At 31.8% G+C, this 15,259-nt stretch overlaps 1 protein-coding gene across 2 annotated transcripts in view; it reads right to left on the bottom strand.

Annotated features, from left to right (window-relative positions):
- Positions 1-15,259, bottom strand: part of MACROD2 (mono-ADP ribosylhydrolase 2) — a 2,094,477-nt gene that overhangs the window by 1,467,618 nt on the left and 611,600 nt on the right. For both annotated transcript variants that reach the window (XM_031949176.1, XM_031949177.1), the window contains exon 5: positions 13,397-13,513. In XM_031949176.1, the coding sequence (XP_031805036.1) occupies positions 13,397-13,513 (117 nt within the window). The remainder of the gene's footprint in view (positions 1-13,396; positions 13,514-15,259) is intronic.

Consider the following 15,259-nt stretch of genomic DNA (forward strand, 5'->3'; position numbering starts at 1 on the left):
ATTAAATTAAATTATAAAAAAAGAAAGAGATATCAAAAACATTACTGTTGAAAGTATGATTCTTTTCTTTTATATTACCCTCAAAGAGAGGGATATACACTAAATAACCTAACAGCCTTTAGTTCATTCACATATTTCTCTAAATCTGATTATTCCTAACAGTACTCACTTTTTTCCCCATAATGATCTTGCTTCTGACACTTTATATGTGACCTTTTGCACATTATTTAACCTCCTTTAGAAAAAAATAGTAAATATCACATGAGGACAACTCATTTAGTATATCAAGAAGATACTGAGAGTCCAAAAATAACAATTACTTTTATGACAGTATTATTAATAATTTACACTTATATAGAGCATTAAGGTTTACAAAATTCTTTATTACTCTCAAGTAGGAGAACCTATTCTTAAGTTTTCATTAGGAATAGAGCTCAGATACTAGTAAATGGTACAAATCAGGATATAACATTTTTGTTGATTATCTAGATTAAGAAAGTAAAGAAGAAATTCTTTGTGTGTCATGGGTACATTATTTTTTCATAGAACCAGTTATTAGTTATTAGCAAAACCCTTATAAAAGTCCCATGGTGCAAGTATGCAAAGAGGAAATTGAATCTCGGAGACATAAAATTGTATGTCAAAGGTAACATTCAGGAAATGTTGGAATTGTAATATAGATTCAGGTCTACTAACTTTAAGTTAAAACTTAGGTTCTCTACTGATAATATAAAATATTTAGGAATCTATCTGCCAAGGGAAAATCAGAAACTTTATGAGCAAAATTACAGACCACTTTTCACACAAATTAATTCTGATCTAACCAATTGGAAAAATATTAAATGCTCTTGGATAGGGCGAGCAAATATAATAAAGATGACAATATTACCTAAACTAATCTATTTATTTAGCGCTATACCAATCAGACTCCCAAAAAACTATTTTAATGACCTAGAAAAAATAACAACAAAGTTCATATGGAAAAACAAAAGGTCAAGAATTTCAAGGGAATTAATGAAAAAAAAATCAAATGAAGGTGGCTTAGCTGTACCAGATCTAAAATTATATTATAGAGCAGCAGTTACCAAAACTATTTGGTATTGGCTAAGGAATAGATTAGTTGATCAGTGGAATAGATTAGGTTCAAGGGATAAAACAGTACAAATATAGCAACCTAGTCTTTGACAAACCCAAAGATCCCAGCTTTTGGGATAAGAACTTACTGTTTGATAAAAATTGCTGGGAAAATTGGAAACTAATATGGCAGAAACTAGGCATTGATCCATACTTAACGCCGTACACCAAGATAAGGTCAAAATGGGTTCATGACCTAGGCATAAAGAATGAAATTATTAATAAATTAGAGGAACACAGGATAGTTTACCTCTCAGACCTGTGGAAGGGGAAGGTCTTTATGACCAAAGCAGAACTAGAGATCATTACTGATCACAAAATAGAAAATTTCGATTATACCAAACTGAAAAGTTTTTGTACAAACAAAACTAATGCAGACAAGATTAGAAGGGAAGCAATAAACTGGGAAAATATTTTTACAGTCAAAGGTTCTGATAAAGGCCTCATTTCCAAAATATATAGAGAATTAACTCTAATTTATAAAAAATCAAGCCATTCTCCAATTGAAAAATGGTCAAAGGATATGAACAGACAATTCTCAGATGAAGAAATTGAAACTATTTCTAGTCATATGAAAAGATGCTCCAAGTCATTATTAATCAGAGAAATGCAAATTAAGACAACTCTAAGATACCACTACACACCTGTCAGATTGGCTAAGATGACAGGAAAAAATAATGATGATTGTTGGAGGGGATGCGGGAAAACTGGGACATTGATGCATTGTTGGTGGAGTTGTGAACGAATCCAACCATTTTGGAGAGTAGTTTGGAACTATGCTCAAAAAGTTATCAAACTGTGCATACCCTTTGATCCAGCAGTGTTACTACTGGGATTATATCCCAAAGAGATTATAAAGAAGGGAAAGGGACCTGTATGTGCACGAATGTTTGTGGCAGCCCTTTTTGTAGTGGCTAGAAACTGGAAACTGAATGGATGTCCATCAGTTGGAGAATGGCTGAATAAATTGTGGTATATGAAAATTATGGAATATTACTGTTCTGTAAGAAATGACCAACAGGATGATTTCAGAAAGGCCTGGAGAGACTTACACGAACTGATGCTGAGTGAAATGAGCAGGACCAGGAGATCATTATATACTTCAACAACAATACTATATGATGACCAGTTCTGATGGACCAGGCCATCCTCAGCAACGAGATCAACCAAATCATTTCCAATGGAGCAGTAATGAACTGAACCAGCTATGCCCAGAAAAAGAACTCTGGGAGATGACTAAAAACCATTACATTGAATTCCCAATCCCTATATTTATGCACACCTGCATTTTTGATTTCCTTCACAAGCTAATTGTACAATATTTCAGAGTCTGATTCTTTTTGTACAGCAAAATAACGTTTTGGTCATGTATACTTATTGTGTATCTAATTTATATTTTAATATATTTAACATCTACTGGTCATCCTGCCATCTAGGGGAGGGGGTGGGGGAGTAAGAGGTGAAAAATTGGAACAAGAGGTTTGGCAATTGTTAATGCTGTAAAGTTACCCATTCATATATCCTGTAAATAAAAGGCTATTAAAAAATAAATAAATTAATTAAATAAAAATAAATAAATAAAAAAATAAAAAAAATAAAAACTTAGGTTCTATTGCTGACTCTGCCATTAACTAGTACTGTAATCTTTCTAGGTCTCAATTCACTTAGGAGCTCGGGCTCATAATCTATGAAGTTGCTATATATTACTATCATTAAATTAAAATCAAGAGACATGTACTAAGTAACTACTATAATTTAAAGCAATCAGTTTTGAATGCAAAGCACCAGATTCAGGATAATTTCTTGTGTCATAGCAAAAGGGATAATTAGCAAATAAATAAATTATTCCATTTTATATGTCTAACAAATAAAGTTTCTTTATCTAATAATCTGTCTTCATGACAGACCATTAGTATTCATTTTAAGCAAATGAAACTGTTTAAAATGTGTTTACATTGAACAAGCTTTGAATTTCACTGACTCAAGGGATGGAAGCTCAGTCAACACTTTCAAGTGGAAACAACTTTGATCAATGAATAAAACATAACTTTATATAATTCAACAAATTCAATCAAACAAAAATTTACCAAGTACTTACTGAATGCAAGACATTCTAAAAAAAATGACAAGAAACCCTCAGAATCAATGAAGTAACCCTTTAACTAGAGTAAGTTCATTTGAAATTACTGAAGGAAAATTTCTTCAGAGATAAAAAAAAAAATAAAAAAAGCATTCAGTTCAGAATTTTCCAGTTGTAATAACTTATTTCTTTTGCAATTCTTTCAGATCACTCAAAATACAAGGGTTTGATTTTGAAGTGGAAAAAAGGCAAATGTCCTGGAAATTAAACTTTTGTCAACTCAAAATATACCCTCCATAAATACCATAATAAATGTTTGTTTTGATTCACAAGAATACAAAAAGATTAGTTAGGTACATTTAAATTTTATCTAGAAGTAGAAAGGAGACTAGCTCCACATACCCTGGTTCAGTGTTGCTTAAGTGCACTCAGTTCAGTGTACATTACAAATTAAGGCAAACTGGGGTTTAGTGACCTGCTCTGGGTCACACAGCTAGGAAGTGTTAAGTGTCTGAGACCAGATTTCAAATCGGCAACTCCTGACTTCAGGGCTGGTGCTCTATGCACTGTGCCATTTAACTCCCCCAAAGTATGCAAACTTTTTGCTCAAATTCAAACTCTTTTATTTCAAGTGGTCTGGTATCTGTCCCCTATCTTCCTTTGGTTTTGGTTTCAAATCTTTTTATTCAACTTTATTTTGTTTTTATTCAACAAAGAACTCTTGATTTAACTTTTTTCCTTGGAGTCCTATTGATGCCATGTTGCTGTTTCTTTACCCTGTGAGCATGTTTGCCATCTTTGGTCCATTCTTCAAACTGCATGTTCACTGGATAAACAACTTTCACATTTATGTATCCTTTCATTGCCTCTGACCTCCCAACCTAAGTGTATACCACAGTCGACCTTCCCATCCCAGACTGGTACCAGAACACTGTCTTATATCTGCAGAAACTTCAAATTACATCCATGAAAAATTCCTGGGCAAACCTTGTCACTTTACTCTCAGAAGGGAAATGATACATAAACATACATAAACAAAATCACTAAAAAGTTCAAGAAGAATTTAATATATGATCCTACCTTAAACTATTCATCTTTTAATAATGAAAATTATCAGGCCAACCCAAGAGGAGATCACTTTTTAATCTTAACTGATAACTGTGATTAAAGATACCCAAAGGCTAATTATTCTAACAGCAGTTAATGCTATTGTTACTACTAACTACTTATTTCACAGCAGGAATTGCTTTGAGAACCCAGCTACAATATTACCCACAATTGATTTACACTGTTCTCTTTAGTGGTTAAGAGGGAAAAATTAACATTATTAAGACCTATTAACATGTCAGATATGTCAGCAAAATAAGGCTTAGCTTTATATGCAGCAATAATAATAATAATAATTTGAAAAATATTAAGTTTATACTACTTGTTCTCAAAACAAGCTAAATTCTAAGATTAATAGTTATCTTTAGGATTAGAATTATTTAGTAATTTAATCTTGATTCCTCAGGTAAGGCATTGTGGTGTAGTAGAAAGAATTAAGGACCTAGAATAATGCGAGAACTAGATTCTACTCCCAAATACTTAATAGATTATGACCATAAGGAAATAATTTGAATGTCTAGAGGTCAGTTTCCCCAATTGTAAAATAGAGATAATGCCTAACGAAGTTATTTTGAGGCTTAAATGAAATGACGTACATAAAATGATTTTATCAATCTTAAAAAATAGGTGTTAGTATTTTCATAAAAATGATAGTTTTGAGAAGAATCAAACAAAAAAAAAAAATAAGAAAATGACATAGATGCAGTGCACATTCTAATGAAATGTGGAAAATTCAAAGACTTTTTTTCCTTCGCATGCTTCCATCATTCTACCAGAGGATTTCAGCAAGTTAGAGGGCCAGGTGGTGGTAAACCACAGATTCTGAACACTATGGTACTGTTTCTGCAGAGGGCAAGAATCAGGCAAGTCTATCTCAAGTTTCTTCTTAGGAACCACAAAATTTTCCCCAGTGGTAACTGGGGAAAATAATAATAGCAAAAAATAGCAGTTCCTCATAATTCTGGCCACTAGAAACCTTTATGTATTATTGTCAAAGTACTGAAGAACATTATACTACATAAAATAAAATCCCCAATAAATTCATGAAAATTAGCCAATCATATTTTATTTTAGGATAAAGCATTTTAACTCTGTGTGTAAAAGGTGACTTTATCTTCTTCAAATTTCAGTTTCCAATTTAATATTGGAATTGGAATTTCCAATCAAACAAAAATTTACTTTTTGTATTTGTAGGAAAGTTGGAAATATATTCTGCCTGAATATATTTAGTATTCTCTCAACATAAACTCATTATATGGAAGATAACATAAAAAGAAAATAATATTATAACTAACATCCGCCCCCCCCCCCATTGCATTTGTTTTATTCTCAGAAAATACAATACTTATTAGTAGATCCCTTGTAGTAATAATTATATAGTAATAATCAACTGTGGGCTGGAATTGGATTTCACAGAATTGGAGAATTTCAGTATTGAAAAAGACAAAAGACTTAAGGTCATTTCAGAAAAATAACATCACTAGTGTGAAATCAAGAAAACTGGGTTACCATCCAAGTTATTAACTAAAATACTTTGAGCTTGTTAAAATATTTTGCCTCTCTAGCCCTTCATTTCTTTATTTATAAAATTATGGAGTTGCATGATTGAACTATGAAATTGATACTAGAATGTCAACCCATTTATGCATACATTTTTCTTTTTGTGAAAATAAAATAAAAATGCAATATAACTTTTAAAATATCTGGAGTTAATGTGATATCTTGCTATAAAAATTAATACCAATTATTATCAACATAATCTTTTGAGAGACAATAATCTAATTAATTTTGTACCTGGGTAATGGAATAAAGATTCTGACTCATGCTTTTCTTATGTCCAAATATAATATATTATGTTATCTCAACAAAGTGTATTTTTAAAAATATGATTAATGAAATTAAGTCATGTTGACTATAAAAATTTCTCTTTGATGTGCATCAGAAAACAAAAGGAAGAATACTCCAACTTTTCCTGTTCATGAACAAAAGATTTTACCATTTTATCAAATAATCATTATTCCATTTTGCATCAACTGGTTTCAACTCCATGGGAAAAAATATTCCTCCTGGCTTAAGTTCATCACTTCAAATCTTATCACCATACTGATAAGTCAGTATCTGAGAGATACCAATTCCCTTTGCTTCCTCTCCTGTCTGATTAGAAAAGGGCTAGAAAGTGTAGTACTAAACTCTCCCAATGCCTTCTTTTATAAAGAGCAAAAAGAAAAGAAAGAAAAGACTTTTGACCAATCCATTCTAAAGCTTCTGACTCTCCCTAACTTCATTTCCATGGAACAAGATGCCTCCCATTCTGGGTATTTTCTTGTCTCACACACCAACTTTTTAATTTCACTTTCCTGTCTCCTTTTATGTGTTGTTTTTAACTTGTCTCCATTAGACTCCGTGAGGGATGGAATTCTCTTTTTATTAGTTGTATCCCCATTGTCTGGCATCTAGTAAGCACTTAACAAATATCTCTTGGATTGGTTTAGGTTGGATTTAGTAACTATTCACTTCCAAAATCTAAAAGTAGAACATGTTTAAGAAATATGGCAAAAATATGATTGCAAATTGGAAATGAGAATGTAGTACCGTATTATATATAGGACAACTATGTAATACACTGGGGTTGGAATCAGGAAGACTCACATACTTTATTACTCTGGGCAAGTTACTTAATCCTGTTTACAGATTCCTAATTTGTAAAAATAAGTTGGAGAATAACCCTCAAATGGGATCACAAAGAGTCAGACATAACTGAAACAAATGAATGCAACAATAAAACTATATACAAATATTCACATTTATGTATGCAGACATATATGTAGACATGGCTTATATGTATATACAAATAAAGATTCAAAAATCATCTTAGATATGTGAATATAATATATAATGTACATATTTACAAAATGTTATGAAAATAAAATTACAAAAAGGAAGCATTAAATATTTTCAGTCATTACCATATTTCCTGTATTTATTATCATAAACTTCCATTAAACTTTACTATTTGCTAATAATATTGACTTTTTAAAAAAGTAATTAAGACTTAAAATCAGTAAGGAATCAATGGAAATCCCTGATAGTACTTTAACACTCTAGAATTATTTAAACTAAATTATAACCTTCTAAATATCATTCATTCTACAAGTACTTATTGAGGACCTACTTTACAAAAGACACTATGCCAGGCCATATTTCTGAAATATAATTGATTAAGCCATGATCCACAAATTCAAAAAGCTTACAATATAGGAGAATAAATAAGACAAATATACCAAAAATTATTTTTTCCCAAAAAATATTTTCAAAAATTGTATGATATAATAATTTCAATAAACATGTACTAACTTGTCATAGGAATCCAGAAGAGGAAGAGAAATTCAGGCACAGAATAGCTAAGTGGATTGCAACAAATGCTAAAGAAATAGGCTGCCTAGTGTTCAAAACTAGGAAGGTCACAGCATGGCTATATCCTTCTCCAGTCAGATCATATCAAGAACATGATGTCAAAGAAGTATCTAGAGAAAGGAGACCACAATGATAAAGGGCATCAATATCATGTCACTGGGGGAATCAACTAAAGCAACTGGGGATGTTTAGCTTGAAGAAGATGAGGAGAGAAAAGATGGTCGGTAGAGGTAACTGTCTTCAAGAATTTGATAAACTGGCAAATTGACTTATTCTGCATGACCATAGAAGGCAGAATTGGTAAAAGTAGGTAGAGAGGTACATTTATGGCCTAGATGCTTTTCAAAATAAATAATTCTCAGCCAGAGTTGGACTAAGTCCTTCCTAACTCTGAGTTCTTTGGCATTTTTAAAAAAATTTCAAGGAATACAAAAGACTTTGTGAAAGACATAGAATATGAGACGATTTTATCTTGAGAAATGGTGTGATTTTTGAGAGGAAGAGTTGAAATTAAGCATGACTTCCCAGTGAAGAAAAACAGTATGTGAAAGTAAAATAGCAAGCCGTTCAATATATGGGAGAAGATACTTGGGAGACAGAGCTGGACAGCTAGACTGTAAACAGATCATGTGAGAACCTGAATGACAAGCTGAAACTATGCTAAAATTGATCAGCACATAGTGAAACATTATGGAGGTTTTTCAATTAGAAGAGAGGAATACATTCATTCATCCCACAAGCACTTATGAACTTACTGTGTACAAAGCAATGAACTAAATACTGAAATAGATACAAAAATAACATAAAACTAAGACCTTGCCCTTATAGAGTTCACAATCTAGGAGGAAGCATTTGACATCTAACATATTTAGTACCTTTAAGTTCCAAAGCAACAATCATTTATTATTTACTATGGCACAATAATTTAATATACTGTACTTTGAGATGATTTTTCAGATAGCTAAATGCAGGATGAATTGGAAAGAAGAGAGAATAGTTGGAGGTTTTTGCAAAAATCCAGATAAAAGACTAATTTATTTTTCTTTCAAACTATTCTTAAATGGAACTCAAAGTATGTGATGATAATGACAATGCTCAGTACTTCAGCATTGAAGGAAAGATGAGAAAAGAAATAAGTGGAAGAATCAGAAATAAATATGATAAGCAAACAAAAGAAATGAGTAAAACAAAAGAAAAAGTTTAAAATTATTCTTATCTATGAAGAATGTTTCGTTTATTTTGCTGATATTCTCCTGAAAACTACAAAAATCTCTAATATAATAACTGGAATTTAGAAAAGTCCTATTGTAAAAACAAAAAAATTTCAAGTTCATAAATAAAACTTTATTCTTTTTATAAATAATCTGAAAGTCATTCTACTTGTTATATAACTTCAGTAAGATATTGGCAAGCATTCTTTCAGTTCTTAGGATTATATGTGGAAAGAACACTAGATGATTTTGTGCAAAATGAACAATTAAAATACTGAAAAATAGACAACTACTTGAGGGCTTATCATTTCACTAATCATGATGAATCACAGAACACAGACTACAAGGATAATTATTAAAACAAAATCCAATTATGAACAGATTAATTTAGCAGTCATAAAAAGGGCAAAGACCACTACAATACTGCCAAGCCAATCTGTAACTCAAGCAATATCATCTTCCAAACCAATTGCTTATGCATGAAGATATTATCACTTGTAGCTGGATGACTGACTTTAGTACTCCTATTATGGGGAAGCAACTGTCACGAAGGCCGGTTTGGAGCTGGTCTCTACTGTCAAAATGCTGTCAAATTATTCAATGTAGAGGGAAAATGACCTAAACAATATGTAATGAGCCCTCTATTTCTTCTGTCACTACACAAACACATGGATGGATTATTAATGATTCTCAAGTGAATGAATGAAATGTACAATAAATTAATATATATGGGGAATAAATTGGACAACAATGAAGTGGTGTATGTGAGTTGTATTGATGAAGAATATAGATCTCATATATATATATATATATATATATGTACACATATACATATTTGTGTGTGTATACATATATATAATAGTATCGAGGAAAGATGCTATAAAATCTAAAAAAAATGTGCTATACAGATAGAAGAATATGCTAAATAAAAAGATGGAGAACACAAGTCACATATATATGTACATATATACAAATGTGTATGTGTGTATATATGTGTATATATACATATATACTAGCATTGAGAAAGGTGATAAAAATGTAAGAGAATGTACTATATAGGCAGAAGATAAATGTATGTGCACATTAGAATCAGTTTCCTCAATGAGTAGCATTTAGAAAAATACTGAAAATTATATCTTTGTCAATAAGAATCTAATCTATTATTTTAATGGAAAAAGAATTCAAGCCTTATAATTTTACAATAAATGGGTATCTCATTTCCTCACTAACAGATGTGTCATGATCTGATTTGAAGTCATTTGAATTCAGGGGTTATATACATATGCACATACATACACATATGTGTGTATTCTAAATAAATATATTTAAATATAATTAGGAGGACAGCCCAGATAATGGAGTAAAAATCAGCATTTTGGTTGAACCCTCCTAATATGCCTTCTCCATAACAAATTAGAAAATATACCAGATTCATTTCTGATAAGAAAAATCCAAGGAAAGATCACAGTAAGTAATTTCTCCATCCCAAGGAATGTTAGGAACACAAGAAGTCAATAGAGACTAGGCTGAGGGTTAGCTAAGGGATTGGCATGGTGACAGAGGTAGCAGCTACAGAATAGGTACCATACTAGCACCTCAGGATGGAAAAGAAACTTAGGACATCAGGGACAGAAATTCTCAGGAGACTTGAATTACCATGGGGAGGAGGAATGGCTGCCACAGGGCAGATCTGTTACCCATTAAATTCTGGGTCATAAATATAGGGATAAGAAGAGTGATTCTAAGGGAACAGGGAGTCTTGGCTGAAGACTAAGCATAAAATAAATTGCAGTAACTTGGCTGTGTGGTTATGAGCATAGAAGCAGTATGTCACTCAGTTGGTCCAGTACATGAGCCTAAAGTAGAAATCATAACTACCAAACAAGACCCAAGAACCAGTAATTTAGTCACTTTGACCCTAAAGAACCTGCAGAATCTACACATAAACACACACACACACACAGTCACAATGACTGGATCCAGCAACAGTCTACTGAATCTAAATGACACACAAGCCAATAGATTCAAACTTGGATTAGGAACCTGCAGAGGTCAAATTAGATGGGCTGTGGAACTGACCTCTTCTCTGGATCACACCATTTTGGAAACACTGAAAACTTGAGTTCTTGCAAACTGAGCTCTGAAATCATCATAAACTCATCCCTCCACACCCCACCCCGTCCCCAGAAGAAAGCAGAGTATAACATTAAGAAAAAGTCTGAAGTCAAGAAGTAGTCAAGAAGAATGAGCAAACAAAGAAGATGAGAAGGATCTATAAAGAGTTACTGATGGTGTCAGGTAAGTTCAAGACCCAAACACAGAAGAAAACAATGGCTTAAAAAAAAATCTACAAGTAAAATCTCAAAGAAAATTGTAGATTAGACATAAATTCAACAAGGATTCCTAGAAGAGTTAAGAGCTAATGAAATGGATTTTTAAAAGCGTTAAGGAAATTTTGTCTTTGAAAACAGAGTTGAATGGAAAATATGACATTCAAACAATGGGTAAGCTCTAACTCCTTACAGAAAGACTCAAAAATCTATATTTTGTCTATATTTTATATAAGACCATAAGCAGGCTTTGAGTATTGATTTCAATACTATTCAACTTCAAATGGCTCATTAAACTGGTATAGATGTTCAGTGAACTATGCAGGAAAGTTTTAGATCAACTCAACTACTCGATCAACATGGCATAACTTCAAACCCCTGGGAGATCTTGAAAGAATGAAATAATCCTATTTTCAATTTGGTTTCATTGCATTCTAGCAAAAACACTAATGATGAAATTTGAAAATAACCAACATCAATCCATTAAGAATAATACAATAAAGTATACAATAAAGGAAAGGGTTAGATGAAGTTAACTTATGAAAAAGAAACTATAAAATACATGTTGAGGAAGAGAACAAATATTCACTATGTGCCAGATGCTGTACAAAAGAACTTTACAAACATCTCATTTGATTCTCACAACTATAATTGAAGGTAAATATTATCATTTATCATTTATTATCTCACTTTACAGTTGAAGAAATGAAAATAGAAAGATCCTAAATTATTTGCTCAATATCACATAGCTAGAAAGGTAAGCATACAAACATATACACAATATATATTATAACTTTAATCCTGAAGAATAAGTTTGACATTCATGTCACAGGTTTATTTTATTATAGCTACTCTACCCATCAGTGGGAGCTACCCAAGATTTCACTTTATATATAGAATCTATAGGAGATAAATACTATAATTTTATTCTATCAAGAAAAAGTAACATATTACAACGAGGAAAAAAAAGAGAAATGATCATTAAAAGGACGTTTGTTTTTTATTTTAAAATTTTAACATCACATAAACACTTTGGTTGGAAACTCAGTAGATAGAAGTATGGTGGCATTAGGTAAAATACTGTTTATTGGACATGATTATTTAGTCGATAATGAAACAAACTCAAGCATCCTTTAAAATCTTTGCAGAATTAAATCAACTAACTACTCACTCTCAGGTACATACAGAACTTCAATTTTTTTCAAGAAGACTGTTTAAGATCAAACAAGTAATTTCAGATATGAAATATTTATCAAACTACCCTGTTCTCCATAAAACAGACAGCAGCTTTACTTTAACAATATATGTATGTATACATATGTGTGTGTGTCACATGTATCATGTGCCATTTGTACATCATACTAGGAAATAAAATTATATGAGATCCTTTCACCCTTCATAATGTAAATGAGGAAATATATTTCTTAAATAATACTATATTACCAATCTAATTAGAAATGGAATATAAGAAAAGTTGTATCTTAGGCTTTATAGTTTAATCCCTTTATTGTTAGTTTTATTTCCTTCCAAGCTGACCAAACAACTAGGCAAAAAGGTCAAAAAGTCACCATTTAAATGTGATGAAAATTTTGTCCACTCCATGTTCAAAGAGCAAACATCTAGCGTTGACAACCACATTTCACTGGCTATTACTGAAAGCATAGTATGACAGATGCCTTTAATGTAATTGACCTTACATGGCAGCTGAAACTATAAAGCATCACTTTGATCTCCTTAGTTCTAAACATAACCACAATGAAGAAACCTGTACAAGAAATAAAAGATTGGCATAATTTCCAGAATCTGTCTCTATGACATTTAAAAACTTTAGCATACATTTTGTTCTTAGATTTTCCAGTTTCAAAAAAATTCTACTAATACCCAAAAATGATGAAATGTAAAGAACAGGAAAAACAATAATAAAAAAGTAAGATTCAGACTATGTCAAGTGAAACATTTTCATTGTATATAGCATGGAATTGTATTTAAAATGTGGATTAAAAGCATTTGTTATACATTCATTCAAAAATAAGATATTATTTTAAAATGATGCTTAAGTAGCAGAACAAGCAAAAAGTTTTATTCTAGTTATAATAGTATGTTTGAAAGCGACTACTCACATTTTGCTGGCAAGTCATAGCCACAAGTGATCTTAGCTTGACCAGTCTCACAACCACTCAGATTACGGCATTCAGCAACCAGACAAGGACCAGCTGCTCTATGAATACAGCCATCCACTAGGGAAAGGGAATAAAAGATATCACAATCAATGTAAAAATAATATTCATATACACAGTGAGATGAAAAACAAATTCAAAGAAAGATTTAAAAATTAGCTGTGTTCCTCCTTCATTACCTTCGACACCACAAAAACAACTTTATTTGAATATGTACTAATCTAAAGGAAATTGTAACATCTTACACAAATAGCAGAAGACAAAGGAAAAAGCCCTTGGAGCAGTTAGTAGTTAGCATCTCCTAAAAACTGAAGGAGTTGGATTCAAGATAAAAAAATCAGAATTTGACTTTCTCTTCCCACATATAATATAAACCAGATAAACATGACACTCATTAATCATCCGTAATCAATATTGCCATTAATGTAGATTTCTAAACCTAACTTTTTATATATTTTAATTCATATATTTTCCATGTTTGGATATCTATTAATTCTTCAGTTAAAAAATAGATAACTAAGAACTTCTGCTGGCAGAGCTAAGATGGCAGGGTAGAGAAAGCACTCACCTAAATTTTCCCAATCTAATCCTCAAAAACACAACAAAACAACAACAAAACTATTCCCAAGTTAAATCTTAGAATGGCAGCATCAACAAAAAGGTGGAATGCAACATTCTTATAACCCAAGACAACATAAGAGGTCAGAAAGAGATCTGTGACATAGGGGAATCACATGAAGTAGGACTAGGTGGTTAATTCAGAAGCAACAGCAACTTTGAAAACTATCAAAGCAAAGATGTAAAGAAGTCTTGGTAAATGGTCAGAAAGACATTATAGCATTACTCCTGTGATAACAATGGAGGTAGGACCAGATACTGTCTGGCAGTTCCATTGTCTATACCAACTTCCACATCATAATTACAGGGTAGGGAATACTTTTGGTTAAGAGTGAGTAAAAGCCCCAAGGGTAAATATCACTTCTGTCCCCAAGGAACCAGGGACTTTTAAGAAAAGCATTGCTTGATGTCTCAAGAGAGGAGTAATCCTGAGGAGCAATATCAATTGCAATCCCAAGAGATCAGAGGGACTTCCTTGATAAAAACCAGAATGTAGACAAAAAAAAGCAGTGATCACATTTCTCTCCAGATAACAGTAATCTGGAATAACTGAAAACTTTCAAATCCATAGAACTATCACTGAAAACGGCCATACCCACACACACACACACAAAAAAAATCTTGAAATGAAATTTGCATTCAGAGAGAGAACTATGAAGACTGCATATGGATCGAAGCATAATTTTTTTCACTTTTGTTGTTGTTGTTATTATTTGTTTGTTTATTTTCTTTTTGTGTGTCTTTTTCCCTTTTGGTCTGATTTTGTTTTGCACAATATGACAAATCTAGAAATATGCTTCAAAGGATTGCACATATTTAACCTATATCAGATTGCTTGCTGTCTTGGGAAAGGGGGAAATAAAGGAGAGAGGAAGAAAAATTTGGAACACAAAGTTTGGCAAAAATGAATGTTGAAAACTATCTTTACAAATATTTGAAAAAAATAAAATACTATTAAGAAAAAAATCCTAAAGTCAAAACACTGCTTCAACCACCAATGCCTTGCTGAGAACAGAGGTCAACATTAAAATAAAGTCCCACATCAAGAAGTAGGATAGGAAAATGAGAAAAAAAAATTTGATTATAAAAAGCTACTATGGTGACACAAAAAAGATCAAGGCATGAACTTAGAAGAAGACAGTAAAGTCAAAAAAGCTACAGGCAAAAATCTTAAAGGAAAAAGTTGTA

The sequence above is a fragment of the Sarcophilus harrisii genome, chromosome 2 (assembly GCF_902635505.1).
Source record: "Sarcophilus harrisii chromosome 2, mSarHar1.11, whole genome shotgun sequence".
Lineage (NCBI taxonomy): Eukaryota > Metazoa > Chordata > Mammalia > Dasyuromorphia > Dasyuridae > Sarcophilus > Sarcophilus harrisii.